This window comes from Lepus europaeus, chromosome 10 (assembly GCF_033115175.1).
Source record: "Lepus europaeus isolate LE1 chromosome 10, mLepTim1.pri, whole genome shotgun sequence".
NCBI lineage: Eukaryota > Metazoa > Chordata > Mammalia > Lagomorpha > Leporidae > Lepus > Lepus europaeus.
Window position 1 is genome coordinate 25725774 of NC_084836.1, and position 27530 is coordinate 25753303.

General features: G+C 38.8%; 1 protein-coding gene across 1 annotated transcript in view; it reads left to right on the forward strand.

Annotated features, from left to right (window-relative positions):
• The window catches only part of NR2C1 (nuclear receptor subfamily 2 group C member 1), a 60106-nt gene that overhangs the window by 10885 nt on the left and 21691 nt on the right, over positions 1-27530 (forward strand). The window contains exons 2-10 of the mRNA XM_062203116.1: positions 1774-1846; positions 5423-5653; positions 10472-10553; positions 11647-11826; positions 13199-13346; positions 13433-13523; positions 17409-17593; positions 19361-19526; positions 25792-25913. Of these exons, the coding sequence (XP_062059100.1) occupies positions 1793-1846; positions 5423-5653; positions 10472-10553; positions 11647-11826; positions 13199-13346; positions 13433-13523; positions 17409-17593; positions 19361-19526; positions 25792-25913 (1259 nt within the window). The 5' untranslated portion in view covers positions 1774-1792. The remainder of the gene's footprint in view (positions 1-1773; positions 1847-5422; positions 5654-10471; positions 10554-11646; positions 11827-13198; positions 13347-13432; positions 13524-17408; positions 17594-19360; positions 19527-25791; positions 25914-27530) is intronic.

Below are 27530 nucleotides of genomic sequence, written 5' to 3' on the forward strand. Positions count from 1 at the left end.
CTTCAGCCTGGCCCAGCCTGGCTATTAACAGCTATTTGGAGAGTGAATCAGTGGATGGAAGATATTGCAGGCAAGATAGCTCTCTGTGTGTCCTTCTCTCTGTCACTCTACTTTCCAAATAAGTAAATCTTAAGAAAATAAATAGAATGGAGGCTAGCTCCCAGCTTCGCATCAGCCCTGCTCTGGCTGCTGTGGCCATTTGGGGAGTGACCCAGCAGATGGAAGACCTCTCTCTCTCTAACTCTGCCTTTCAAATAAATAAAGTAAATCTTTAAAAAAAAAAAAAAAAAAAAAAAGAAGTGGGATTATCCACGAAAAGATCTGTGGAGTATTCTATTCTCTCATGGATACCAAGCATGGACTGAAATGAAGGGACACTGTTGGGCTTCTGGGATTTTGCAGCTCCATAGGCCATTGGAGCTACCTGGTTGTGACCATTGTTCTTCATAAAAAGGAAAGACTGATTCTCAAAGTGGCTCAGAAGTTGGCAGAGCTGTCGCTGTCACTTCAAGTCCAAGAGGCTGGGCTTTTTTTCTTTTGGTTCCAGAGATGAGAGTGGTTGCCTAAAATCTAGTGAGACAGAGTTAAATAATCAACCTGAATATTGAGTAGGCCTTATAGCACAACTAATTGAAGTGTTTAAAAATTTTAAAGTAATTAAAAGAATTCAGAAAACTGAGCAGCTAATATTAATTACAGTTGTGGAATGTTAGTGAACATATGACAAAAACAAAGTAAAGCAACAAATGAAATTATGTATTCTTCACTACATGATATAGAGAAAAAACAGACGTTAAGGACAGGCTCTTATTAATTTGGAGACAGTTTGTGCATTAAATTCACCTTAATACATAGGCTTTTCAAAAAGTTCATGGGAAAAACCTATTGTAAAGAAAGTATGCCTAGATTTCAAAATTTCTTTGTACCAAAGTAAACTTACTCTTAAAAAAAGATCTGTTTATTTGAAAGAGTGACACAGAAAGAGGGTGAGACAGGTCTTTTGTTCATTCCCCTAAATGGCTGCAACAGCCAGGGCTAAGCCAGGCCAGGAGCGAGGAACTCTATTTGAGCATCCCATGTGGGTGTCAGGGACTGAAGTGCTTGAGCCATCATCAGTGGCTTCCCAGGCACCTTAGCAGGGAGCTGGTTGGGAACCACAACAGCCCGGACTCATGGGCATCCCGTCATGGGATGTAGGCATCCCAAGTAGTGGCTTCACCTGCCTGTAAACTTATCTTTTAATTCCCTTTTCCATAAACACTTGAAATTCCTCTATGTAAGAAAGCGCCACTAATGAAGGTAAGAAAAATTCTAGAGAAATTTTTAATGATTATAATCTTTTTTGTCAGTTTTTATAAAATATTGGTTAAAAAAGGTATGAAGTGGCTACAGAGTTGAGTTCGTTCATTGATAGTGTTGCCCTTATTATAATTAATAAACTCTTCTATATTGAGCCCAGTTCTGTTCAGGCTTCAGTGTGCTTGAGAAGTGAAATTGTTGGGTCTTGAGTAGTTTTTTAGTTGACATTTTCAAGAATACATCATTATAAAGCTGGGGGAGTAGTTTCACAAATCCCAGTATACCATAAGCTTCACTATTTGACAGTGTGTTCAAAAATTGTTAACATAGAGCTAATCTTACTTTGTTCTTTCCTTCCCCAATGGATTATTTTGTAACAGATTTTAAATATTATATGGCTTAATTTGTTATCCAGTAAATGCTTTTTTTTTTAATGAATACAATTGTAGAAAAGCATCTTTTTATTTTTGGCAGGTGTTCTAGCAATTGGATCATGGCAACTATAGAAGAAATTGCACATCAAATTATTGAACAACAGATGGGAGAGGTATGTCTAGTTTATAAGTTCTTTCCTTGATTCATTAAACTTTTATTATTTACCCTAAATGTACATGCTGAATTCTGAAGGTACAGAGATAAAAGATGTGCCCTGATTTTCAGATAGCTTTAAAATCTAGTGTGAGATAATTGAGTAATCAGTCAAAATAGAATACAGTCAGTGTATTGGGTTATCTAGGAGCACAGGATAAGAACAGCTGAGTTGTGGAGTGGATACAGACCAGACTGGGGAATGTGTTTTGGAGGATGCAGAATATGAGACCAATCTTGATGGAGCAGTAGGAGTTAGTCCATATCCGTATGGACATCTTCATCTTTCAAATGGTTATGTTTTTTTCTTAGAGATATCATAATCCAGATACAAAAGTATCATCTAGGGATCTTTTAAGAAAGTCAGTGAAGTCAACAGTGTTTTCATAATGGGAATACTAAAGTGTAATTTGCCTTTTCACTATTGTTCTCTCACAAGTATACAGTGGAAATTTCCACATGCTACATGACATGATGATACTACTGTACGATGAACTGTTTCAACATTTAAAAGATACACATGGCTGACGCCGCGGCGCACTTGGCTAATCTTCCGCCTGTGGTGCTGGCACCCCATGTTCTAGTCCCGGTTGGAGCGCCAGATTCTGTCCCAGTTGCTCCTTTTCCAGGCCAGCTCTCTACTGTGGCCCAGGAAGGCAGTGGAGGATGGCCCAAGTGCTTGGGCCTTGCACCCCATGGGAGACCAGGGGAAGAACCTGGCTCCTGGCTTCGGATCGGTGCAGCGCGCTGGCTTTGGCGGCCATTTGGGGGGTGAACCACGGAAAAGGAAGACCTTTCTGTCTGTCTCTCACCGTCTAATTCTGCCTGTCAAAAAAAAAAAAAAAAAAGGTATACGTAACTCCATAAATCAGTATTTGCTAAGAGACAAGTGCATGATGTTAGGAAATCATGCATGAGTAATGAAGGGATCCGAATTTTAAGATAAACCAGTTGATTTTGATATAATTTTTTATTTCACATGGCAACTTTTTTAAAAAAAAAAAAGATTTATTTATTTATTTGGAAGAGTTAGAGCAGTCTTTCAGATGGTTGCATCGGCCAGAACTGGGCTAAGCCAAAGCCAGGAGCCAGGAGTTTCTTAAGGGTCTCCCGTGTGGGTGCTGGGACCCAAGGATTTTGGCTATCTTCTGCTTTCCCAGACCATAGCAGAAAGCTGGATCAGGACTCATACCAGTGCCCATATGGGATGCCGGCACTGCAGGTGGTGGCTGTACCTGCTATACCACACCGCTGGCCCCAGGCAGCTGACCTTTAAAAAGCTACTGCTTGGAGGCAGATATTTGTTGCAGTGGTAAAAATACCATTTGGGATGCCTACATATCATATTGGCATGCCTGGATTTAAGTCCCCACTATACTTCCAAACTATCTTCCGTCTAATGTGCTCTTTTGGAAGCAGCTGGTAATGGCTCAAGTACTTGGTTCCCTGCCTCCCATGAGGGAGACCTGAATTGAGTTCCAGGCTTCTGGCTTCAGACTGGCCTGGTTTGGAGAAGTGAACCATAAGATGGAAGATGTGTGTGTATGTGTGTGAGAGAGAGAGACTTGCTCTTCCTTTCAAATAAATAGAAAGAAATAAAACTTTTTTTTAAAGTTACCAATTGTTGAAGTTTGGTTTAATGTCAAAGGAGAATTTTTAAAAATTAAAAAGGCTTTTAAAATATATTTTTTACCCTTTCAACCAATAAATGTGAGGCTGTGTTTTCTTTATTTTAACCAAAACAGTGTACTCCAACAGATTGAAAGATGAGGCAGATATGAGATTCCACTTCTTTTAAACCATGGGTTAAAGTGATTTGCAAAAATAATTCCACTCTCTCCACTGAATTTTTATTTGGATAGTAAACTTAATTTTCATTTAAAAAATGCTGCTTTTGTTAACATTTAATGGGTTGTTAAATGAATTAAATGTTTTTAAAATTTGTTTTTTTGGTTTTTTTTTTTGACAGGCAGAGTGGATAGTGAGAGAGAAAGAGACAGAGAGAAAGGTCTTCCTTTTTCCGTTGGTTCACCACCCAAGTGGCCGCTGCGGCCTGCGCATTGTGCTGATCCGAAGCCAGGAGCCAGGTGCTTCCTCCTGGTCTCCCATACGGGTGCAAGGCCCAAGCACTTGGGTCATCCTCCACTACCTTCCCGGGCCATAGCAGAGAGCTGGCCTGGAAGAGGGGCAACCGGGATAGAATCCGGTGCCCCAACCAGGACTAGAACCCAGTGTGCCGGCGCCGCAAGGCGGAGGATTAGCCTGTTAAGCCACGGCATCGGCCTGTTTTTGGATTTCTAACATGTTAACGATCAGTAAAGGGCTGGCGCTGTGGCGCAGCGGGTTAAAGCCCTAGCCTGAAGCGCTGGCATCCCATATGGGTGCCGGTTCTAGTCCGGCTGCTCCTCTTCCCATCTAGCTCTCCGCTATGGCCTGGGATAGCAATAGAAGATGGCCCAAGTCCTTGGGCCCTGCTCCCATGTGAGAGACCCGGAAGAAGCTGCTGGATCCTGGCTTCGGATTGGTGCAGCTCCAGCCATTGCAGAGTGAACCAGCGGATGGAAGAGTTCTCTCTCTGTCTCTACCTCTCTCTGTAACTCTGTCTTTCAAATAAATGAAATTAATCTTTAAAAAAACATGTTAAAAAAAACCATCAGTAGATACAAGTGCTATAAACAAAAGCCCTTGACCCTTAATAATTTTTTAGAATATAAAAGGTTCCCAGGATTCTGAGAACCATTTCTATAACCTACTGTTGTCTATTTTTTTTTTTTAAGTATTTATTTGAAAGGCTGAGTTAAAGAGAGATCTTGCATCTGCTGGTTCACTCCCCAAATGGCTATAACAACCAGGGCTGGGCCAGGCCAGAGTCAGAAGCCTAGAGCTTCTTCCAGGTCTCTCACATGGGTGCAGGAGACCAAGCACTTAGGCCATCTTACACTGCTTTCCCAAGCAGATTAGCAGGGAGCTGGATTGGAAGTGGAGCAGCCAAGACCCAAACCAGCACCCATATGAGATGCTGGTGTCCCAGCTGGCAGCTTTGCCCACTATGCCACAAGACAGTCCCTCTTTATTTTTTTTTTTCCGAAGTACAAGTTTTTGTTTTTGTCTTTTAAGATTTATTCATTTATTTTAAAGACAGAGTTACAGAGAGGCAGAGGCCGGCGCCATGGCTCACTTGGTTGATCCTCCGCCTGTGGCGCCGGCGTCCCGTGTGGCCGCTGGGTTCTGGTCCCGGTTGCTCCTCTTCCAGTCCAGCTCTCTGCTGTGGCCCCGGAGAGTGGTGGAGGATGGCCCAAGTGCTTGGGCTCCTGTGCCTGCATGGGAGACCAGGAAAGAGGCACTTGGCTCCTGACTTTGGATCAGCGTAGTTCGGGTGTTGTTCCGGCCGTAGTGGCTATTTGAAGGGTAAACCAACGGAAGGAAGACCTTTCTCTCTCTCTCACTGTCTAACTCTATCTGTCAAATAAAATTAAAAAAAAAATTTGAGTTGGATTAATTTCATGATTGATTTTTAACCTGATATAACTGTTAGATTGTTACAGAGCAGCAAACGGGGCAGAAAATCCAGATTGTGACAGCACTTGATCACAATGCTCAAGGCAAGCAGTTCATTCTGACAAATCACGATGGTTCTGCTGCAAGCAAGGTCATTCTGGCCAGGCAGGATTCTACTCCAGGAAAAGTCTTCCTCGCAACTCCAGACGCAGCAGGTGTCAACCAGTTATTTTTTACCACTCCTGATTTGTCTGCACCACACCTCCAGGTAAATAACTATGGAAGCATGTTTTCGTCTTATACTTGAATATTTGAAAAGATGTCATAAGTGTTACTTCTGCCATTAAGACATTACGTATTTGCATTTTCAGTAGGTAAAAAAAAATCTTGTGTAAAATTACATGCAGTGTGGAGTATCTTTGTTGACTGCCCTCTCCTGGAACCACTGTTTTTTTGACAATCTTCACACTGATGTATTTTGGGAAGGTCCTTGGTTGCATACAGTAAGTCCCAACTCTGGCTAGTTCAGACTGACAGATTTAATAAAGGGTATATAGAGAGCTCAGATAATGATTGTGAAGGATAGAGAAACAGCTCTAAGAGTTTTCCAAGAGTAACTACTGGAAGATGCTGTGACTGACACTGGTTCCTAAGAGGCCTCCTGCTTAGGAAATGGTCAGTTTCTAGAACCAAGCTGCTAAGTCAAGAAATAGGTACTATAGCTGCTAGTTTTGGCTTCATGCCTGCTCTGTTATTCATATTTTCATTGACATAGCAATTGTCTACCCATTGTGAGCTTTACCCCATAATTCAATCAGCAATATAGATTAGTAGTCTATAATTTTAGTATTTGCTGGAATACAGATTTATACTTTATTCTTTAAAGAGCCAGTTATAACTTTTACATGCTGCATGCCTATGGATATTTCTACTGCAGATAAAAATACATCCTGAAGTTTGCCATCAGAGACTTTTTGGAGAAATATCTACTTCAAATTGAATTCTAGGCTTTGTGATTTAAAAAAAAAAAGTCACTCAAAGAAAATTCCTTTTAGGATAGAAAAACAAATTCATAAAAGATAAAATTTTGCCCATAGGTATATCCTGATTGATGGATTCTGTTCTTCCAGTGACATTATTTGTACTATTTTCAAAATTTAGATAGGAAATGGATAGGACCATAGTTACGGATTTATTTATAAGTTGTTTTATCACAAAGACAAAAGTCAACAAAAAAGCTTTATAACATTGACACCTTAATTCCATATTTTTAAATTAATATACTTGATTATTTTTTTTTAAGATTTATTTTCTTCATTTGACAAGCAGAGTTAGAGAGAGAGGTATGGACAGACAGAGAGGTTTTCCATCTGCTGGTTCACTCCCCAGATGGCCGCAACGGCTAGAGCTGAGCCGATCCGGAGCCAGGAGCCGCCTCCAGGTCTCCCACATGGGTGCAGGGTCCCAAGAACTTGGGCTATCTTCTGCTGCTTTCCCAGGCCATAGCAGGGAGCTGGATCAGAAGAGGAGCAGCCGGGACCAGAACCGGCGCCCATATGGGACACCGGCGCTTCAGGCCAGGACGTTAACCCACTGAGCCACAGCGCCGGCCCCAATATACTTGATTTTTTTAGAACTGTTTTAGATATTCATAAAAATTGAGCAGATAGGCTAGCATTGTAACTTAGCATGTAAAGCCGCTGCCTGCAACACTGCAATCTCGTGTGGGTACTGGTTCGTGTCCTGGCTTCTCTGCTTCTGATTAGCTCCCTACTCATGGTCTAAGAAAAGCAACAGAAGATGACCCAAGTGCTTGGGTCCCTGTCACCTCTGTGGGAGACCCAAAAGAAGCTCCTGGCTCCTAGCTTCAGCCTGGCCCGGGCATGGCCGTTGTAGCCATCTGGGGAGTAAACCAGCAGATAAAAAACTCTATATCTTTCTCTCTCTCTGTCTCTCCCTTTCTCTGTAACTCTTTGAAATAAATAAATCTTAAAAAAAAAAAAATAGTACAGAGTTCCCATAATATCTTCTCAATCTAGTTCCCCTGTTGACATTTTACATTTGTGATAAATTTATTAAAATCATAGACCGACACTGGTACTTTATTAACTGATAAAAATAGAATTTTGGACTTTTTTTTTTAATCGTCCTTTTTTTTGAAACATCAGGATACCATATTACATTTAGTAGTCAAGTCTACTTAGAATCCTCTTAGCTATGACAGTTTCTAACTTTTTTTTTTTTTTAGATGGATTTATTTATTTATTTGAAAGAGTTATAGATAGAGAGAAAAAGAGATCTTCCATTCGCTGGTTCACTCCCCAGACAGCTGCGTTGGCCAAGGCTCTGGGCCAAGCTGAAGCCAGGAGTCAGGAGCTTCTTCTGGATCTCCCCTCATGGGTAGTACTTAAGACCATCTTCACCACTGCTTTTCCCGGGCCATTAGCAAGGAGCTCAAATAGAAGTGCAGAAGCTGAGATTGCAGCCGGTGCTGGCATCACAGGCAGTGGTTTTAACCTCTGTACCACAACGCCAGCCCCCTGACTTTGCTTTTCATTGATGAATTTGACATTAGTAAGGTTACTGATCAGATATGGCATAGAATACCCCACTATTGGACTTCAGTGTTTTACCTATGGTTAGACAAGGATCATAAGTTTTGTGGAGAAGGATTTTATTAAAGTTAGGATCAACATCATTTATGATTGGTGAAGTTAACTTTGATCAGCTGTCTGAAGAAGTATTTGTCAGATTTCCCCATTGCAAAGTTACTCTCTAAAAAAAAATCTCAATTTTGGATGGGTGTAGTGGTGCAGTAGGTTAAGCTGCCAGTTGGGACACCTGCATCCCACGTCAGAGTGCAGTTAAAGTCCTGGTAACTCTGGCGACACCCTTCCAATCCAGCTTCCTACTAGTGTACCTAGGATGCAGTGGGTGATGGTTCAAGTACTGGAGTTGCTGCCACTCAAATGGGAAACCCAGATGAAGTTCTTAGCTCCTGGCTTCAGCCTGGCCTAGCCCCAACTGCTGAATATAATATTGGTACTCTGCCTACTTTATGGATGTCCAGGACAATGAATGAGAAATAGGTATAGATTGGAATTCCCCTAGACCAAGCAGATTTTAATTTCTTGTCCAGTGATCTAAGATGGGATGTGGGAAAATCTCTCAACCTATCAGAATCTCTTCTAACCTTAAGAATAATAGGTTATGAAAGATTAGCTCTATTTTGCAATAGGTGTGTTGTTAAGGAAAAGAGTGATACTAGACATTGATGCTTTCAAGGTATATCTGATAACAGAAGTTTTAGTTGTTTTTTTTTTACTTACTGAAGATTGATTTTTGTCATGATGAAAGACACTTGAGGAGGCCAGCATTATGGCAGTAAGGGTTGAGCTGCTGCCTGCAATACCGCCATTCCATGTGGGCACCAGTTCTAGTTCTGGCTGCTTATCTTCCGATCCAGCTCCCTACCAGTGCACATGGGAAAGCAGCAAAGGATAGCCCAAGTCCTTGGGCCACTGCAGATAAGTGGGAGACGTGGATGAAGCTCCTGACTCCTGGCTTTGGCCTGGCCTGGCACTGGCTGTTGTGGCCATTTGGGGAATGAACTAACAGATGGAAAAATCTTAGGAAAATAAAAAGACACTTGAAAGGAAAGTGTCAGATAGACCTGATAACTGCTTTAATAATCTGACATGTTCCAGGGGCTGGTGCTATGGCGCAGTAAGTTGATCCTCTGCCTGCGGCACTGGCCTCCCATATGGGTGCCAGGTTCTAGTCCGGGTTGCTTCTCTTCCAGTCTAGCTCTTTGCTGGGGCTTGGGAAAGCAGTGGAAGATGGCCCAAGTGCTTGGGCCCCTGTACCCACGTGGGAGATCAGGAAGAAGCTTCTTCCTGGCTTCAGATTGGCGCAGCTCCGGCTATAGTCGCTATTTGGGGAGTGAACCAACAGAATGAAGACCTTTGTCTCTCTGTCTCTGGCTCTCACTGCCTGTAACTCTCTTTTTTTTTTTTTTTTTTTTTCTTTTTTGACAGTAGAGTTAGACAGTGAGAGAGAGGCAGAGAGAAAGGTTTTCCTTTTTCCGTTGGTTCACCCTCAAGTGGCTGCTACAGCTGGCGCGCTGCGCCAATCCAAAGCCAGGAGCCAGGTGCTTCCTCCTGGTCTCCCATGTGGGTGCAGGGCCCAAGCACTTGGGTCATCCTCCACTGCCTTCCCGGGCCACAGCAGAGAGCTGGCCTGGAAGAGGGGCAACTGGGACAGAATCCGGCAACCTGACCGGGACTAGAACCTGGGGTGTTGGCACCACAGGCAGAGGATTAGCCTAGTGAGCCGCGGTGCCGGCCTACTCTAACTCTCAAATAAAATAAATAAAATCTTTTAAAAACAATAATTTGACATGTTCCAAATAATAATGTTTAGTGTTGAGTGGGTCAGATGAATTAAAAAATGCTCTTGTTGGCCGGCGCCGCGGCTCACTAGGCTAATCCTCCGCCTTGCGGCGCCGGCACACCGGGTTCTGGTCCGGTCGGGGCACCGATCCTGTCCCGGTTGCCCCTCTTCCAGGCCAGCTCTCTGCTGTGGCCAGGGAGTGCAGTGGAGGATGGCCCAAGTCCTTGGGCCCTGCACCCCATGGGAGACCAGGAGAGGCCCCTGGCTCCTGCCATCGGATCAGCGCAGTGCGCCAGCCGCAGCGCGCCTACCGCGGCGGCCATTGGAGGGTGAACCAACGGCAAAAGGAAGACCTTTCTCTCTGTCTCTCTCTCACTGTCCACTCTGCCTGTCAATTAAAAAAAAAAAAATGCTCTTGTTTTTAGATGTTGAACAGGTTGGGTAGCGTACTTTAATTGAATTGTTATGGAACAAATTAAAAATAATTTCTGTTCTCTTCCCATTTTATAATATTGAAATTTTCACCTATGTAAAGAAAATAAAGACTAGTTTAATTGATATGCACGTAGTAATAGAGAGCTCAAAGTTTAAGAAAAGTTATGAGAAAGAAGTAAACAAGCAAGACTAACTGAATGTTGTTTGGTTTTATTGACAGGATGAGAGTGTTATTGAATAACAATTTTTTTCTTTAAAGCTCTTAACAGATAATTCTTCACCAGACCAGGGACCAAATAAAGTTTTTGATCTTTGCGTAGTGTGTGGAGATAAAGCATCAGGTAACATTAAAAATAACCTCCTATATGTGTTATAATGTTAAAATAACTACCGTATTGTGTTTCTTCTAAAAGGAAAAAGAGTATGTCATTTTTATGGTTTATATTTGTAGCCTATAAAATTTAATTTTTTCTGAACCTTTTTGTTTCTCTTATTTCGGTGGAGTTTGTTAATGACATACAATGCGTATTTCAGTGGGCTATCATAAGTTTCATATTTTGAAAGTAAACAAAATTTCTGAATGTGAAAATCAGATATTTTGTCAGAGAATCATTTTAAAATGAGTTGTGCTTCTTGACAACCTATTACATTGTTAACCCACCTCTTAAGCCTTGTTCCAGGAATAAGAGTAATTTTAATTACTGAAGTGATGTGAAAAAAACCTGTGGTTAATGCTAACTGAGCCAGCTGTTCTCAAAGCCTATTCCTAGCACTAGGCTTCAGACACTTGCATTCTAACTGTTGTTACTTCATGCCAGAAATACTTAATGCACACTTGCTCATGTGTAGCCACAACTGCCAATGGGATATAGCTTAAGGACCCAGTTTGTTTTTATTCATCTTTTCTAAAACTTTACTACAAAATCTTACATTAGAGGTTTTCCCAAAGTGTGTTCAGTCTGTTCATAGGTGTGTAAAAGAAAGGTTTTTGAAATAATGGGTTAATCAAAAAATGTAAATGATTTCTTCAGAGATTTCAAAAGTATAACTTAACACTGAAGAATTGTTATAAATACGGTTGACATTTTATCTTTTTCTGAAATGTAGTTTTCAGATTAAAAGTCTGTAATATGGTATATAACAAAACTCTTTAATTTTTAATTCATGTCAGAAATGAAAAGTTAAACAATGGGATTATGAGTGAATTTATTCTCATTCCCAAATTTCCTATACTGTCATTAAGGTTACCTTCTAAAATTAAAAACTTCATATTGTTTACCTTTATCGGAGGATATAACTTCTAAAAATTTTTTATGTCAGAAACTCAGAACTCTGTTTCATATCATATATTGTTATTTAAAGGGTATTAATGAGTTCATTCCATTTCTGTTCTAAATTAAGTGACTTGTATTTTCTTAAATATTTTGTCTCCAGGACGTCATTATGGAGCTGTAACTTGTGAAGGCTGCAAAGGATTTTTTAAAAGAAGCATCCGAAAAAATTTAGTGTATTCATGTCGAGGATCAAAGGACTGTATTATTAATAAACATCATCGAAACCGCTGTCAATACTGCAGGTTACAGAGATGTATTGCGTTTGGAATGAAACAAGATTGTATGTATTAGCATTAATAGAGAAAATACTTTTATGGATCCTGAAAAACTACAAGTTTATTCAAATTAATACATTAAAATATGTCAAATGTAAGGGTATTCAAAAGTTTGTGGAAAATGAAGTTAAATGATTAAATTTATTTTGGTACAAAAATTTGAGATCTACAAGGTTCTTTATACATTTCCATGAATTTTTTGAAGACCACATGCATTTGCTTTATAATTTAGTTTCCAACTAAAAATATAAAAATACATATATATAATTTCTTATTTAACAAATATTTGTTGAATGCTTATTCAACAAGCATGTAGTTATAGTTTCAAATAGGCAAAAATATACCAATTGACTTTTTATATTAAACCACTAAAAAGTGATTAATAAGACAAAAACAATAGCCAAACATGTATGTACTTAGCATATGTATTAATTTATTCTCACAGTACTTCTCTGTAGTATTTTTCTGTTTTATGTTTGAGAGAATCGCCCAAGGTCATACAACTAGGTGAGTGGCAGAACTTGACTTTGGATGCTGGCAGTTTCTTGTTCGTTTAGAAAAATGTACATTTAACAACTACACTGCCCAATCTCCTAAATAAAACTCCTACAAATATTAAATATACCAATGGCCAAATGTCTTCTAAAAACCTAAGCTTAAAAATTCCATCTTAAGCCTTTTGTGTTATTTTCAGCTGATTAAGTTTCATTTCACTTTGTAAAGTGCTCACATAGATAAGTAAGGGGACTCTTCAGTTCTTCCTCTCGACAGTGAGTTCCTCTTGGTTGGGTGTTTGGTGCAGCAGTTTAGATGTCTGTGGGATGCTCGCATCCTATGATGCAGTCCCTGCGTTCAAGTTTCAACTCCACTTCCATCTTCAGCATCTTGGTAATGTGTATCCTGGAGGCAGCAAATGATGGTTCAAGTGCTTAGTTTCCTGCCACCCACATTGGCGGCCTAGATTGAGTTCCTGGCGTCTGCTTCTGCCTGGCCCAGCCCCGGCCAGCCTTTGCAGGATCTGGGGAATGAACCAGCATTTGGAAGGACGCCTGCATGTTCTCTGTCCCTCCACCTTAATCTTCTCCCTCTCCCTTCAAAACAAATCATAGAAACATTTTTAAAGAATCTCCTGTAATTTTTACCACAGAAGTTGGGGAAGCAGGGAGAGGAAAGAGACTTAGAGATGCAATTGGCCAGTTTTGTTAATGTGAAATAACTTTGTTGAACTTGCATATAATTTCTAAATGTTGATAGTTCTCTTCAGAGTTCACTGTGGTAACTGTATCCTCCATTAGCAGCATTGCTGACTTAAGGCTTACGTTTCTAACTGCCTATAAATTCTGTGTTGTGATATAATCATTTAACATATTTTTGTAGCTGTTCAATGTGAAAGAAAACCCATTGAAGTGTCACGAGAAAAATCTTCCAACTGTGCCGCTTCTACAGAAAAAATCTACATTCGAAAAGACCTTCGAAGCCCATTGGCGGCGACTCCAACTTTTGTAACAGACAGTGAAGCTGCAAGGTGTAGTAAAGCAAACACTAAGTAGCTGGTGGGCTGTTTTTCTTTCCAATGAAAGTCAGACTAAAATTTATACTTATTTGTTATAGGTCAACAGGACTGTTAGATTCAGGAATGTTCGTGAATATCCATCAGCCTGGAATAAAAACTGAGTCAGCTGTGCTGATGACCCCAGACAAGGTGTGTGTAGTGTTTATTATGATTTAAAGCTATTCTTAACGCTTTGTTTCTTTTTTTTTTTTTTTTAATCTCATCCATCACTTTGTTCAGTTGATTTGGCCTTGAATGTTCCTGTTATAAGTTGCTTTTTTAAAAAACAATTTAAATTAACTATGTGATAGAAAGTTCATTCTAGTAGAACAATTGTAGCTTCAACATGAAAGCAGTAAATTTTAGGATTCCTCTAGGTTTCTTTCTTTTTTATTTTTTATTTATTTATTTTTCCAAAGAATTAGAGGGGCCAGCTCTGTGGCACAGTGGGTTAACGCCTTGGCCTGAAGCGCCGGCATCTCATATGGGCGCCGGTTCAAGTCCTGGCTTCTCCACTTCCGATCCAGCTCTCTGCTATGGCCTGGGAAAGCAGTAGAACAGGGCCCAAGTCGTTGGGCCCCTGCACCCGAGCGGGATTCAGAAGAAGCTCCTGTCTCCTGGCTTTGGATCGGCACGGCTCCAGTTGTTGCGGCCAACTGGGGAGTGAATTATCGGATGGAAGACCTCTTTCTCTCTCTCTGCCTCTCCTCTGTGTAACTCTGATATTCAAATAAATAAATAAATCTTTAAAAAAAAAAAGAAAGAATTAGAGATTTTACATTCACTGATTCACTCCCCAGATGACTGCAACAGCCAGGGCTGGGCCAGGTTGAAGCCAGGAGCTTTATCCAGGTCTCCCATTGGGTGGCAGGGACCCAGACACTTGAGCCATCTTTATTCCTTTTCCCAGGCTGTTAACCGGGAGCTGGATCAGAAGTGGAGAGCTGGGACTCAAACTGTCCATGTATGGGATGCTGGCATCACAGATGGCAGCTTAACGTGATATACCATAATGCTGATCCCGTTGACTGTGGTTCTTGCTTCATAAGTTCCTCACCAAGCAGGCCAAAGAAACTCCCTAAGTCCTCTCTATCCTCATTCAAGAGGAGTCTTGCGAATAAAGAATGCCAAAGCACGTGAACATGCAGTGTCCTGAAGTCTCAGTAAAAACCCCAAAATAACAGGGTTCGGAGAGCTTCCAGAGAGCAACGTGGAGGTCCCATAGGGTGATAGGCCCAGACTGGGAATGGGAGCACTGCACTTCTTCCTCACATCAGCATCCTATGGATGCACCTCATCTGTTTGCTTTGTAACATCCTTCAGTAAGTCAGTAAACGAGTCTTCCTGAGCTCTGTGAGCCACTCAAGCAAATTAACCCCAAGGAGGGGGTTGTAGTTACCCAGTCTTACAAGCAAATGGTCAGAAGCACATGTAAAGCTACCTGGGCCTTGATTAGTAACCGAAGCAGAGGGGACATTCTTGGAATGAGCCCTCAACCTGTTGGATCTGATGTTATCTCCAGGTAGATAGTGTCAGAATTGAATTGAGTCAGAGGATACTCAGCTGATACCTGCTGCAGAATTGACTGCTTGCTTGCTGATGGGGAGCAATCCTTAAACATTTGAAGATTACAGAAGTCTTTTGTATTGCTTGTGGTGTGAGAGCAGAGGAAGAATGGTCTGCAACAAATATTATTTTACACTTAAAAGCAACCAGAAAGGAAAGTATTAACGGAAAGAATAAGCAGTTTTATCAGTAGGCTGTACAATGTAACTTAAAAGGCCTCTTACTAGTTTATAATGGGATGATTTGAGCATTAAAAAAAGTAATAATTGAGGCCAGCGCCGTGGCTCAACAGGCTAATCCTCCGCCTAGTGGCGCCAGCACACCAGGTTCTAGTCCCGGTCGGGGCACCAGATTCTGTCCCAGTTGCCCCTCTTCCAGGTCAGCTCTCTGCTGTGGCCTGGGAGTGTAGTGGAGGATCGCTCAAGTGCTTGGGCCCTGCACCCCATGGGAGACCAGGAGAAGCACCTGGCTCCTGGCTTCGGATCAGCACGGTGCGCCAGCCATTAGAGGGTGAACCAACTGCAAAGGAAGACCTTTCTCTCTGTCTCTCTCTCTCTCTCTCTCTCTCTCTCACTATCCACTCTGCCTGTCAAAAAAAAAAAAAAAAGTAATAATTGAAAGGTCAAATATATAAAAACTTGGGGCTGGCGCTGTGGCGCAGCAGGTTAAAGCCCTGGCCTAAAGCACCAGCATCCCATATGGGTGCCAGTTCTAGTCCTGGCTGTACCTCTTCCAATCCAGCTCTCTGCTATGGCCTGGGAATGCAGTCGAAGTCCTTGGGCCCCTGCACCCACATGTGAGACCCAGAAGAAGCTCCTGGCTCCTAGCTTTGGATTGGTCTAGCTCCGGCTGTTGCGGCCATTTGAGGAGTGAGCCAGTGGATTGAAGATAACTCTCTCTGAAGTCCCCTCCCTCCCATAACTCTGCCTTTCAAATACATAAATCAATCTTTAAAAAAATTATTTGAAAGGCAGAGTTACAGGGAGAGAGATCTTCCATCTGCTGATTTATTCTCCAAACGGCCAGAACAGCCAGGGCTGGGCCAGGCCAACACCAGATCTCCTACAGCAGGGGCCCATCTCCCACTGCTTTCCCAGATGTGTTAGCAGGGAGCTGGATTGGAAGTGGAGCTTAGGTTCTTGTCTATATGGGATGCAGCATTGCAGGTGGAGGCTTGTGTACGTTATTAACAAATGTGAAAAATGAAGACAATCAGGAAAGTATACAATGTGTAACAAAAGACCAACAGCTTAATGATATAAAGAGATTTTTTTCAACAGCAGTAAGAAAAAACATGAAGAGAAAAATGGGAAACATTAATTTCTTTTTATTTTTTGTGTTTAATACAATGCCAGATAAAAGCTGGCATCTTAGGAAGTCTGTTCATTAATTTGCCTTTTTTCCTTCTTTTCACTAGTATTTGTATTCTATAAAAGTTTATAGTTTGTATAATGAGTATTAAAAATTATTATAACTGAATTATCAAGTTTTAATACCAAAATGAACCCGAAGGATTACCTCACTTAATATCTTTTTTGTTGTTGTTTTTGTTTTTTTTTTTCGACAGGCAGAGTTAGACAGTGAGAGAGAGACAAAGAGAAAGGTCTTCCTTCCGTTGGTTCACCCCCCAGATGGCAGCTACGGCCGGCGCGCTGCGCCGATCTGAAGCCAAGAGCCAGGTGCTTCCTCCTGGTCTCCCATGCGGTGCAGGGCCCAAGCACTTGGGCCATCCTCCACTGCCTTCCCAGGCCACAGCAGAGAGCTGGACTGGAAGAGGAGCAACCGGGACAGAATCCGGCGCCCCAATTGGGACTAGAACCTGGGGTGCCGGCGCCACAGGCGGAGGATTAGCCTAGTGAGCCGTGGTGCCAGCCACTTAATATCATTTTATAAGGGTGGGCTTTTGGCATGGCACTTAAGATGCTACTTGTAGCACCTGCATCCCATATATAAGTGCCTGAATTCGAGTCCTGCTTCTACTCTTGATTCCAGTTTCCTGCTAAGACATGCTCTGGGAATCAGTCGGTGTAGTGCATCTATTGGGTACCTGCCACCTATGTAGGAGACCTAGATAGAATTCCTGCCCCCAGGCTTCAAATGCCTAACCCCAGCTACATGGGCCATGCAGAAGGTGAACCAGTAGATGGGGGATCTTTGCCTTTCATATTAAGACAAATTTTAAATCCTTTTTATAGAGGGAATGACAATGACATGAATAAATTAGCCATTGACTGCAGCTTTTGGCTTAAGCTGTTTAATAAATATTTCTGAAGAAAAGTATGTGCTGTTTTTAAACTTTTTTTTAATGAAGATTCTAAAAGCTCAAAGCTCTTTGATTTTACTTTCTTGACTTTGTTTATCATGGTATACCTTTTTTGTGGCATTTCATAATAAAATTTTAGTTGGTAATTTCAGATTTTAAAATACAATAATTTTCAGACTTCTAATACTTTTTTTTTTTTCTTAAAGGCTGAATCCTGCCAGGGAGACCTAAGTACATTGGCTAGTGTAGTTACATCATTAGCAAATCTTGGAAAAACTAAAGATCTTTCTCAAAATAGTAATGATATGTCTGTGATGGAAAGCTTAAGTAATGGTGATTCCTCTTTGTGTGAATTTCATCAAGAAATGCAAACCAATGGTGATGTTTCAAGGTAAGGCCTGTTTTTTTATCTTGTGTCTTTTAGTATTTATTTATTGATATTTTATGTTAGATATTATTTACAGAAATTTCAAAAAACAGGTATTTCTATTAGACATAGAAAATGTAAATTATAAGTTTTAACTGAGAATGTCCAACAGGTAACATTCTAAATAGCAAGAGCAATAATTGAATATTATATGATTAGAAATGAAGTCTTAAAATTTAGGAATTTTTTTCCCTGTAAAGTTAATAATTTTGGCCTGAGAATTCAAATATTTGGTTATCATGTTTTATCTTCTGTGTATGTGAAGTGAAATATTTGTGTTGCTTAAGTGTTAGGTTCAACACAATCCCCAGTTTCTGGTCATAAAAATAAATGTGAAAGACAAAGTTGAATTAACTATAGGTTTTAGTTACACTTGAGAAAAATACAGAATTCTGCTTTTAATTTTATCAGTGTTAATACTTAGGCTATAGAAATTAAGTTTCTTTAGATTTTCCCACACTCTTTTTCTCATTTAAAACATGAAATAAACTGCATGCCAAGTCCTTTATTGAACTTGATATCTCCAGGAACTCCAAAGGAAGATCATTGAAAATTATGAGGGTATGCATTTATCCTACTGGTTAAGCTACTGTGTCCCATGTTGGAATGCCTGGATTCCATACCTGGCTGTACCACCTATCCCCAGCTTTCTGCTAATGCTGACCCTGCGAGGCCCTGGTGATGGTTTAGGTAATTGAGTTGCTCCCACATGGGAGATTTGGATTGAGTTGCAGACCCCTGGCCCAGGGCCATTGCAGATGTTTGGGAAATGAACAGTGGATGGAAGTATACATTCTCATTCTCTCTCTCTCTCTCTCTCTCTCTCTCTCTCTCTCTCTCTCTCATACTCATACACAGTCTCACTACCTCTCTTAGAGGGAGCTATTTTGAATAATTATTTGCTAATACTTAATTTATTGTCTTAATCTCAAATTCTTACACTTTGAATTTAACTATGTAACTACAAGCTTGAAAATACTCTCTGAATTTTTAAATAAAATTAAGACACAACTTTGTATTGTGTGCAATATGGTAGAGTCAACAAAAGTTTTTACCTTTATTCCTTCTAAAGAACTTATGTATGTCAGTTAAGTGGGTTCATATATTAAATGCACTGCTTTAATAGCACACTTTCATATCAGACTATTAGAGTTTTTTTATCCCCTTAAGTATCGGTGAAAAAGAGATCATGGCCGGCGCCGCGGCTCACTAGGCTAATCCTCCGCCTGTGGCGCCGGCACCCCAGGATCTAGTCCCGATTGGGGCGCTGGATTCTGTCCCGATTGCTCCTCTTCCAGTCCAGCTCTCTGTTGTGGCCATGGAGTGCAGTGGAGGATGACCCAGGTCCCTTGGGCCCTGCACCCCATGGGAGACCAGGAGAAGCACCTGGCTCCTGGCTTCCAGATCGGCACAGTGCACCGGCCGTAGCTGCCATTTGGGGGGTGAACCAATGGAAGGAAGACCTTTCTCTCTGTCTCTCTCACTGTCTAACTCAGCCTGTCAAAAAATATCTTAATTCTCCAGTCATACATTAATATAATAATATAGTATCTTGTACTATACATCTAAAGTTTAATTTGTAGTCTTTGGGGAGTCATAGGTGCCACTGAAATAGAGTGCTCACTGGTTCACCAGCATTCTGTTTGTAAACAAGTTTTTTGGCCTGAATCTTAATTCCAGAATTTTCTGTGGAGATTGCCCAGGCTCACAGCTTCTTATGTCTCATTGTAGGGCATTTGATACTCTTGCAAAAGCATTGAATCCTGGAGAGAACACAGCTTGTCAGAACTCAGTAGAGGGCATGGAAGGAAGCATGCATGTACTAGCTGGAGACTCAAGCATAAATTACATCGAAAAAGAAGGGCCACTTCTCAGCGATTCACATGTAGCTTTCAGGGTATTTCTGCTTTTTAAATTTTTATATTGTGTTATTGTTTGATTTGATCTTCCTTTCAAAAGTCAGAGTATGATTGTTGTGCTTTTCAAGTCAGAAATAGTCCTGATAAAACTTCAGAACAGCAGTTCAAACATACACATCTGGTTATGAAATAATGTCTCAATAAAGCACCCCTGTTGATAAGCCAGTGTTAATAGCAACGATTGGATTTAGATCTATAAATATCTAAGGATTGTTTGTTTTTTGGTTTAAGTATCAGCATTCATGGTATGTTGAATGCACTGCTTTTGGTCAGTGCCTAGTTACTGCTTCAGTGTGAACCAGTAAGTCCCAAATATTTTGCTTTTACTGTAGTAACTACAAACAAATCCATTTGTTGTATATCAACCTAATTAGCTAGCTTTCAACATTATTATAAGAAGGTATAAATTACTTAATACATTTTTCATTTTTTTTCCTTTTTAAACATTTGGGGAAGTACACTTGACATTTACTTTGTTCCCCTAAATATGTTCATTTAGGGTGGAACAATATGTGTATAATACTAGAAACAATAGGTATAGAGAACTGAAAAGCACCTCCTGATATCTTATTTGTCATTCAAATCATATTTTATCAGTTTTACAGATGTGGTCATTATTGGACCCTACATTCAGACCACATTGTTTGATCCCTACATTTTAACCATTCTGTGACTTTGCTCTGTATCTGTGGATACTATTAGCAAAAAATAAAGTTATGGAATATGCATAAAAGATTTCACTTATAATACATAGTAGTTAGGGGATACCTAAGAGTCACTGCTCATATTTTTTACTGTAGATTATAAATCCTCATGTATTTCTTAGAATATGCACCATTATTAAATAAATATGTGTATTACCTGTAGAAAAAATGGAAAACAAAGTGAATGTAAAATTGGTCAAAACTCTGTATGGTAATATTTGTATTTGTTAAGTTTAACTTAGTAAAAATAGTCACAAAGAAAACTCAGTGACTTAAATAACAATCATAAATACAGTAATTTCATATAGTCAGTAAAATCTCAGTGACTTAAATAACAATCATAAATACAGTAATTTCATATAGTCAGTAAAATCTGTCAGTGAAACCAATTTTCATGTACAGTTTTACTAGAGAAATCTTAAATGTCTTATCTGCATTGTGCAAATGTGTTATGAGAAAAGGTAATGAGAATAATCCTTGTCATCCTTAAAAATTATAGTGGACTCTATAGACAAGGGTAGAGAGAGGAAAACTTTCCTATTGTGCTTTCTTACTGTCAATGAAAGCCATTCTTTTGTTTTCTTAGTTTTATTTCCTGCCTTTGTATTAAGTGGGAGGAAAGATGAAATGAGACAGAATGTGGGAGAGGACTCACGTCAAAGAAAAAGAGCATGTCTTTAGAATGTAGAGGTGGTTTACCTTTTTTATTTTTTATGTTGCTCCTCAAAATTTATGATTCCTTGAGATAAAGATAGATTTTGGACAGATGAATCAGGAATATTAAAGCTGTTTTCTTTTGGGGATTGGTTAATTTTTCCATTCCATTTACCTCCTGTACTCTGGGTATCCTCGGAGTCAGCATTGTGAAGTTTATTACTTTAGAAGGATGGCTCCTTTTTTCCTTTGATTCATGTTTATAGCCTGGTGAAGTCAAAGAGTTCCACGTTTTAGTGATTTCCCTGCTTCTTTCCTAGAATCTGGTAATTTCATGGTTAGTTCTCTAACTGAGCTTTTCTGGTTATGAGTTTCAAGACTTGATAGCTGTAATTAGATTTCTCTCAGATATCTTCATTGCTGAGCTAAATACCATTTTGTTCCTCTGTTACATTTTCTGTACAGTGTAGTTAGTAGCATATTTTGTAATGCATTTTTAAATTTTAATCTCACCATATTCTTTTGAGGAGGCTAGAAATTTTATTTTCATGTAGGTGAAGAAAAAGATTTTCATCGACTTAGTCAAAGCAATTAAGGTGACAAGGAGAAATAATGTAATAGAGAAGTTTGAAGTTTTATTCTGAAGACTCTAGGACATTGTAATATTTAACATTTTTATTAAACTTCAGATTTTTGCATGATTTCATATACCTTATCTCACTTGATTCTTAGAATGTTCTTATAGGAATAGTTGTGGTTTATGGTATTCTCATTTTAGAAATAAGTAAAGACAGATATAAAGTGATTTCCCAAGCCGTTCCTCTCTTATATTTATTATAGCAAGATCAGAATCACATTTCTTTAAGTCAGCCTTGCAACTGGGGAGTCCTTGTCATTGTCCTTACTCATTTCTCCGCTCTATTTAGTAAATGAATCCTAACAATCTTGCTTAAATTTCTCCCTTCCTCTTCATTTCCATGCCGTATTTCAGGCCCTTTAAACTTTGTTAAATTTTTACAGTATATCTTTGCTGTCAGTCTCTTCTCCATCTTATCCTTTGCACTAATACCAACATGATATTTGTTAAAAATCACCTAATTATGTCACTCTGCTATTTAAAATCCTTCAATCCTTTCCATGACCCATATGGGTTTAAGTTCAATCTTTGTAATGTGACCTTTTAGAGCCCTCCACCTTCTGATAAAAACTGCCTGTCATTTCCCACACATCCTATTATTTCCTTCTTAAAAACTCATTCTGTTTTCACCTTATTCCTCTACTGAGACAGCAGCACGTGGTGTTTCACAGAGACGTCTGAGTACATTAAATGGTTAATGAATGATCCAGGGTTATAAGAATTTTGGTCATAAGAAGAGAAAAATTAAAAGTGTAATCTAGATTTAATACAAGTCAAATTATTTTTTAAAAGCTCTATTATGCAGATTGTTGCCAGATTTAATATAGAAATTCTGCTAGAAAGGGACTTGGAATGGCGAGTAAGAACTTTGAAAACTGATTGGTTAAGTGTAGGGTTTTTTTAAAAAAAAATTTTTTTTTTTGAAAGGTAAAGTTACAGAGAGAGGGAAAGAGAAGGAGAGAGATATCTTCCATTCACTGATTCATTCCCCCAAAAGACTGCAATGGCCAGGGCGGCAGAGGCCCAAATACTTAGGCCATCTTCCTCTGTTTTTCCCATGCCATTAACAGGGAGCTGGATCAGAAGTGGAGCAGCCAAGACTTAAACCAGCATCCATATGGAATACTTGCATATTGAAGGCAGCAGCTTAACTAACTATGCCACAACGCTGGCCCCTAAGTTTGTGGAATATTGAGACAAGTGTTAGGCTAGCTATTAAGAAGCCCCTTGGGACACCCATTTTGAAGTTTATGGGTTCAAGTTGTAACGCCACACTAGATTCCAGTCTCCTGCTAATGTAGACCCTGTGAGGCAGCAGTGATGCCTCAAGTAGTTGAGTCCCTGCCACCAAACAAGGGACCTGAATGAAGTTCTGGGCTCCTGGGTTCCTCCTATCCTACAGCTGGCTATTACAGGCATGTGGGGAATGAACTAGTGAATGGAAGAAACACCTGTCTCTCCCCTTGACTTTCAAATTGCTTAAGTTTGTGGAAAATTGGCTGAGAAAGTAAGTTTATTTTGTGCAAAATACTCTTGAAATCCATGCATTTAAGGAGTCGTCAGGAAGTTCACAGAAAATATATACAATGAAAAATTATGCATGGATTTCAAAATTTTGCACCAAAATAAGCATCTTTTTAATTCTATTTTTGAAACCTTTTTTAAGTACCCTCATTTTTTAATTTGAAAAATATATCTATTTCACTTTATAAATTTAAATATCCACAGGCATTTTGAGGAATCCTTTACATCTTTGTAGTAGAAACTGACCTTCTCTATGTAGAAGAAAATCTTTCTTTTGAGTCTAAAAGACTTGTTGAATAGATTATTATTGTTTCTTCAGCCATCATTAGCTTTGTGATTGATAACACTGGAGGCATTTTAGGTGTGTAAATAAATTATGAGATGTCCTTATAATATAATAAAACAGTAATATTTTATCTGAGTTACTTTAGTTTATAACTAAAGCAGTAGAAAGGTTCCAGTTGCCATGACTGTTGAGTAAATCAAAGCTATTGTATCCAATTTTTATTTAAAAGTTGGCCCTCTGTACCTGAGTATTCTGCATCCAAGAGTTTGCATCTGCAAATTCAACCAAACATGGATCAAAAATAGGGAAAAAAAATCCTATTTGTACTGTACATGTACAGGCTTTTTTTTCTTGTCATTATTTCCCAAACAGTGCAGTACTGTTAATATAGCATTTGTATTGTACTGGGTGTTATAAATAACCTAGAGATCAAAGTATATGGGAGAGTGTGTGCAGGTTGTATGCAAATAGTATAGCATTTTGTATAAGAGACTTGAGCATGCAGATTTTGGTATCCACACAGGATCCTGGAACCAATCTGGAAGATACCAAATGAAGACCGTATTACAAATATTTGATTTAGAGGCAATTTAAAACATTTGACAAGGGATATTTGTTGTTTTTTCATCTTACTTAGCCTTCACTCCCTGAAACTAGTAATTTTTGGTAATTCCCCTAATTTTTCAGGCTTTTTTTCCCTACTCACCTTGGGCACTTCTGAAAAGGTATGATAGTTCCCAGTTTTTTTAATGTACTCGTTCATAGAAAGTTTCATCATGATAGCTTACATTTAAGATGTTTAATAGTTGATAGCCTACGATTCTGTTAAAGAATTGAATTGAATTTATTGCTCCAGTAAATGTTTTTAAAACACTCTTAGACATAAGAAGAAGTTTTTCTCATCTATTGAATGTCAACTGTTAATTGCTATACTATTTTAGTATTTGGCCAGTAAATCATTTGTGGCTAATATTGAACAAAGGCAAATTTATTTTTTTTACATTTTCATCTAACATTTCTGGAGAACTTTTATATAATTTTGATGAAAACCTTTTGATCTCCGTGGAACTGTAGACATCTTTAAGAATCTGATGAAAGCTAGATTTCATTTTCTCAGAAAAATACCTACAGGTACATTCACATGTCCCCCACTCCTAGAGGCAGCCACTGTTAACTATGTGGTTTATTTCCTTCTGTCATTTGTGTGTGTATGTGTGTGTACGCATATATACACATTCTCTTAAGCATATATTGGACTATCTGCATGCCTTTGCAGAATTTTCCACGTATATGTCTGAAATATTTTTTCTGTGCCATTACATCTCAATTTATCTTATTAATTTTATTGCCTACAAGGTATTACTGTAATGTGGATTATTATTTTCCCTGGTGATGAAAGGTTGGGATTGGATTATTACCAACTTTTAATTTCGTTGTTAGAATTACAGTAGACCTCCTTATACATGCTTTTCTGTGAATGTATGCAAGTAATTTTCTAGAATAGATTTATAAGTGGCTTTATTAGGTCATAGGGTAATGAATTTAAAACTTTTGATAGATGGCAGCCAAATTGCCCAGCTGTTGACTTAGCCTCAGTAGGGTGTGAATGCTTATTTTCTTTTGTTCTCTAGATTGATACTCTAGATCATTTTAATAATTTCAAAGTAGAAAAATTTCATAATGATATTACATTTCATGTATGTAGCAGTGAAAAAGTTCTCTTTAACAATATTTTCAGATTTGCTTTCCAAAGTTTTGATGATGGATATTTATATTTATTTTTAGCAGTGGTCAAACATTTAAAATAACTATCTAATATCAGTGATACAGACTGACTGCCTGAAAGCAGAAAGTTCACAGACATATTTTGTTTTACTTATAGAAAATTTTTAAAAATACTGTACCAGTTTTTATTTTTTTAATAGATTACACACAGACCCTGCTCTTTGGAAAATTGAAAGACCTGTAGTGCTGAGCCCAAATTCTCATGTTTTCTTTGTGCTGTGCCCTTTATCTGAGAACATTCTCTCCCCAGTTGGCACCAGCACTTCACTCATTACTTTCCTAGCCCTGTTAACATTTGAATTTGTTGATTTCTTAGCCTAAATGAAAGGAACATTTATCATACGTGATTGCTCCATAAACTGAATTTGTACACTTTTGTTAATGGAGGAAGGAAATAGAAATATTACTAGACTAAAACAGGAAGTAACTTTAAACATCATGGTTGATCTGCTTTTCTGAATATTGCTTTGTTAGAAACTATGACTTCACTTATTTTAATCCCTGTTGACTTGGATTATTTCAGGATTAGTTTTTTTGTGTGTATGTGTTAGATTCATATTTGATGTGTTATGTTTACATTCACCTTTTTCAAATAAATTCTAATTTAGAACTTCATTGTTAAGATAATTTACCTAAATCCCTGTTCATACTAGCTCACCATGCCTTCTCCTATGCCTGAGTACCTGAATGTGCACTACATTGGGGAATCTGCCTCCAGACTGCTGTTCTTGTCAATGCACTGGGCACTTTCAATTCCTTCTTTCCAGGCTCTAGGGTGAGTGTTTTGAAGTCCTTGAATAAGAATGTGATTTTTGCTGCACAAATGTACATTATACATTATGCATGAACTTTTATTTGGGGAAGATTTGCATTAAAGGAAAACAATATAATATTGTAACTTTAAATTGTATCATTCATATGACAATCATGGCAGCCATCTAGTATTTTCTCTATATTCTATATAGAAGAGTATCCATATTTCATAGTTTGACTAAGTTTCATTTGGATAGAACATCGGAAGTGGAGTTTCTAGTTCATAGCTAGCATTTGCAGTAGCACTTGCAATCTTCTGATTGGTAAAGAGGTTGTAGGTTGTTGCCAGAGCACCACTGCAGTGAACCAGAAATTTAGTCTCTCTGTGCTAAAGCGCACATCTGTATTCTGTAGTGAAGTAATCAGATGAAATGGAAAATGGTTTACCATAGAAAACTCAAACTTAAATTTGTACATAGTTTTCAAGTAATTGGTACCAAAAGGTATGAAACAGTGGAAAGAGTTAAGCTTATAATCAGAATGTTTTTATTTATTTATTTGAAAGGCAGAGAGAGAGAGAGAGATCTCACACTGGTTCATTCCCCAGATGCCCACAACAGCCAGGATCCGTTGACTGAAATCAGGAGCTAGGCATTAAGTCCAGGTCTCCCACGTGGGTGGCAGGGACCAAAGCACTTGAGCCATCCCTGCTGTTTCAAAAGGTACACATTAACAGGAAGCTGAAATCAGGAAGGGAGCCTGGATTCAAACCCAGACATTGATAATGGGGAATGGTTGTTCTAAGCAGCATATTAACTGCTGTGCCAAACGCCTGCCCCAGGAAATGAAATTGATGTTCTACTCACAGAACTCTGTTCACTAATAATGACTTGTAAATGACTCACTGTCTTACACATCTCTTTTCTCATTTGCTAAATGGGAATAACTGCCACCTCTTAGTGAATACTCTCTGAATATATCTAAGAAATAAACATCTGAATCATAACTGTAGAAGACATACAGAGAACTGAATAAAGGTGTATTCAGTACTGTAATTTGGTTAATAATAAGTGTTGGTTATATCGTGCATTTGATCATACTTTGATAATACAATTAGACTAAAAGCCTGGTTTATATGGCTAACCTTTAAAATGTTTATTAACCCTTTCTCTCAAAGTAGCATTCAGCTTTCGAAAGTTTTTGTCTTATTTTTAGAAAAAATAAAAATGCAATATAAATTTATGTATTACAAATTTATTAATTTTAAAGCATTTAGTGTAGTTTGCAAAGCTTGTAACTGGTATACTTATACCAGAAAAGTATCCTAATAATATTTTTCTTAATAGACTATCAATTTTATAAGAACGTCTTTGGGGGAATGATTTGAACTCCTTAATTATTCATAGCATCATTACTGAAATTTTCTGTAGTTAGAAAAGCTATTGGTATAACAGGGCCATTAACTGCTATGTAAACTCATTTCTTACCAAATCTATGTAATATATAGGTCTTATTTGTATGTTGACAATAAAATGCATGAGAGCTAATTTATATTTTATTAGGGCATCTGTATTTTCTTTTTAAGAGTTTATTAGAAAGGCAGAGTTACAAAGCGAGGGAGAGACAGAGCAAGATCTCC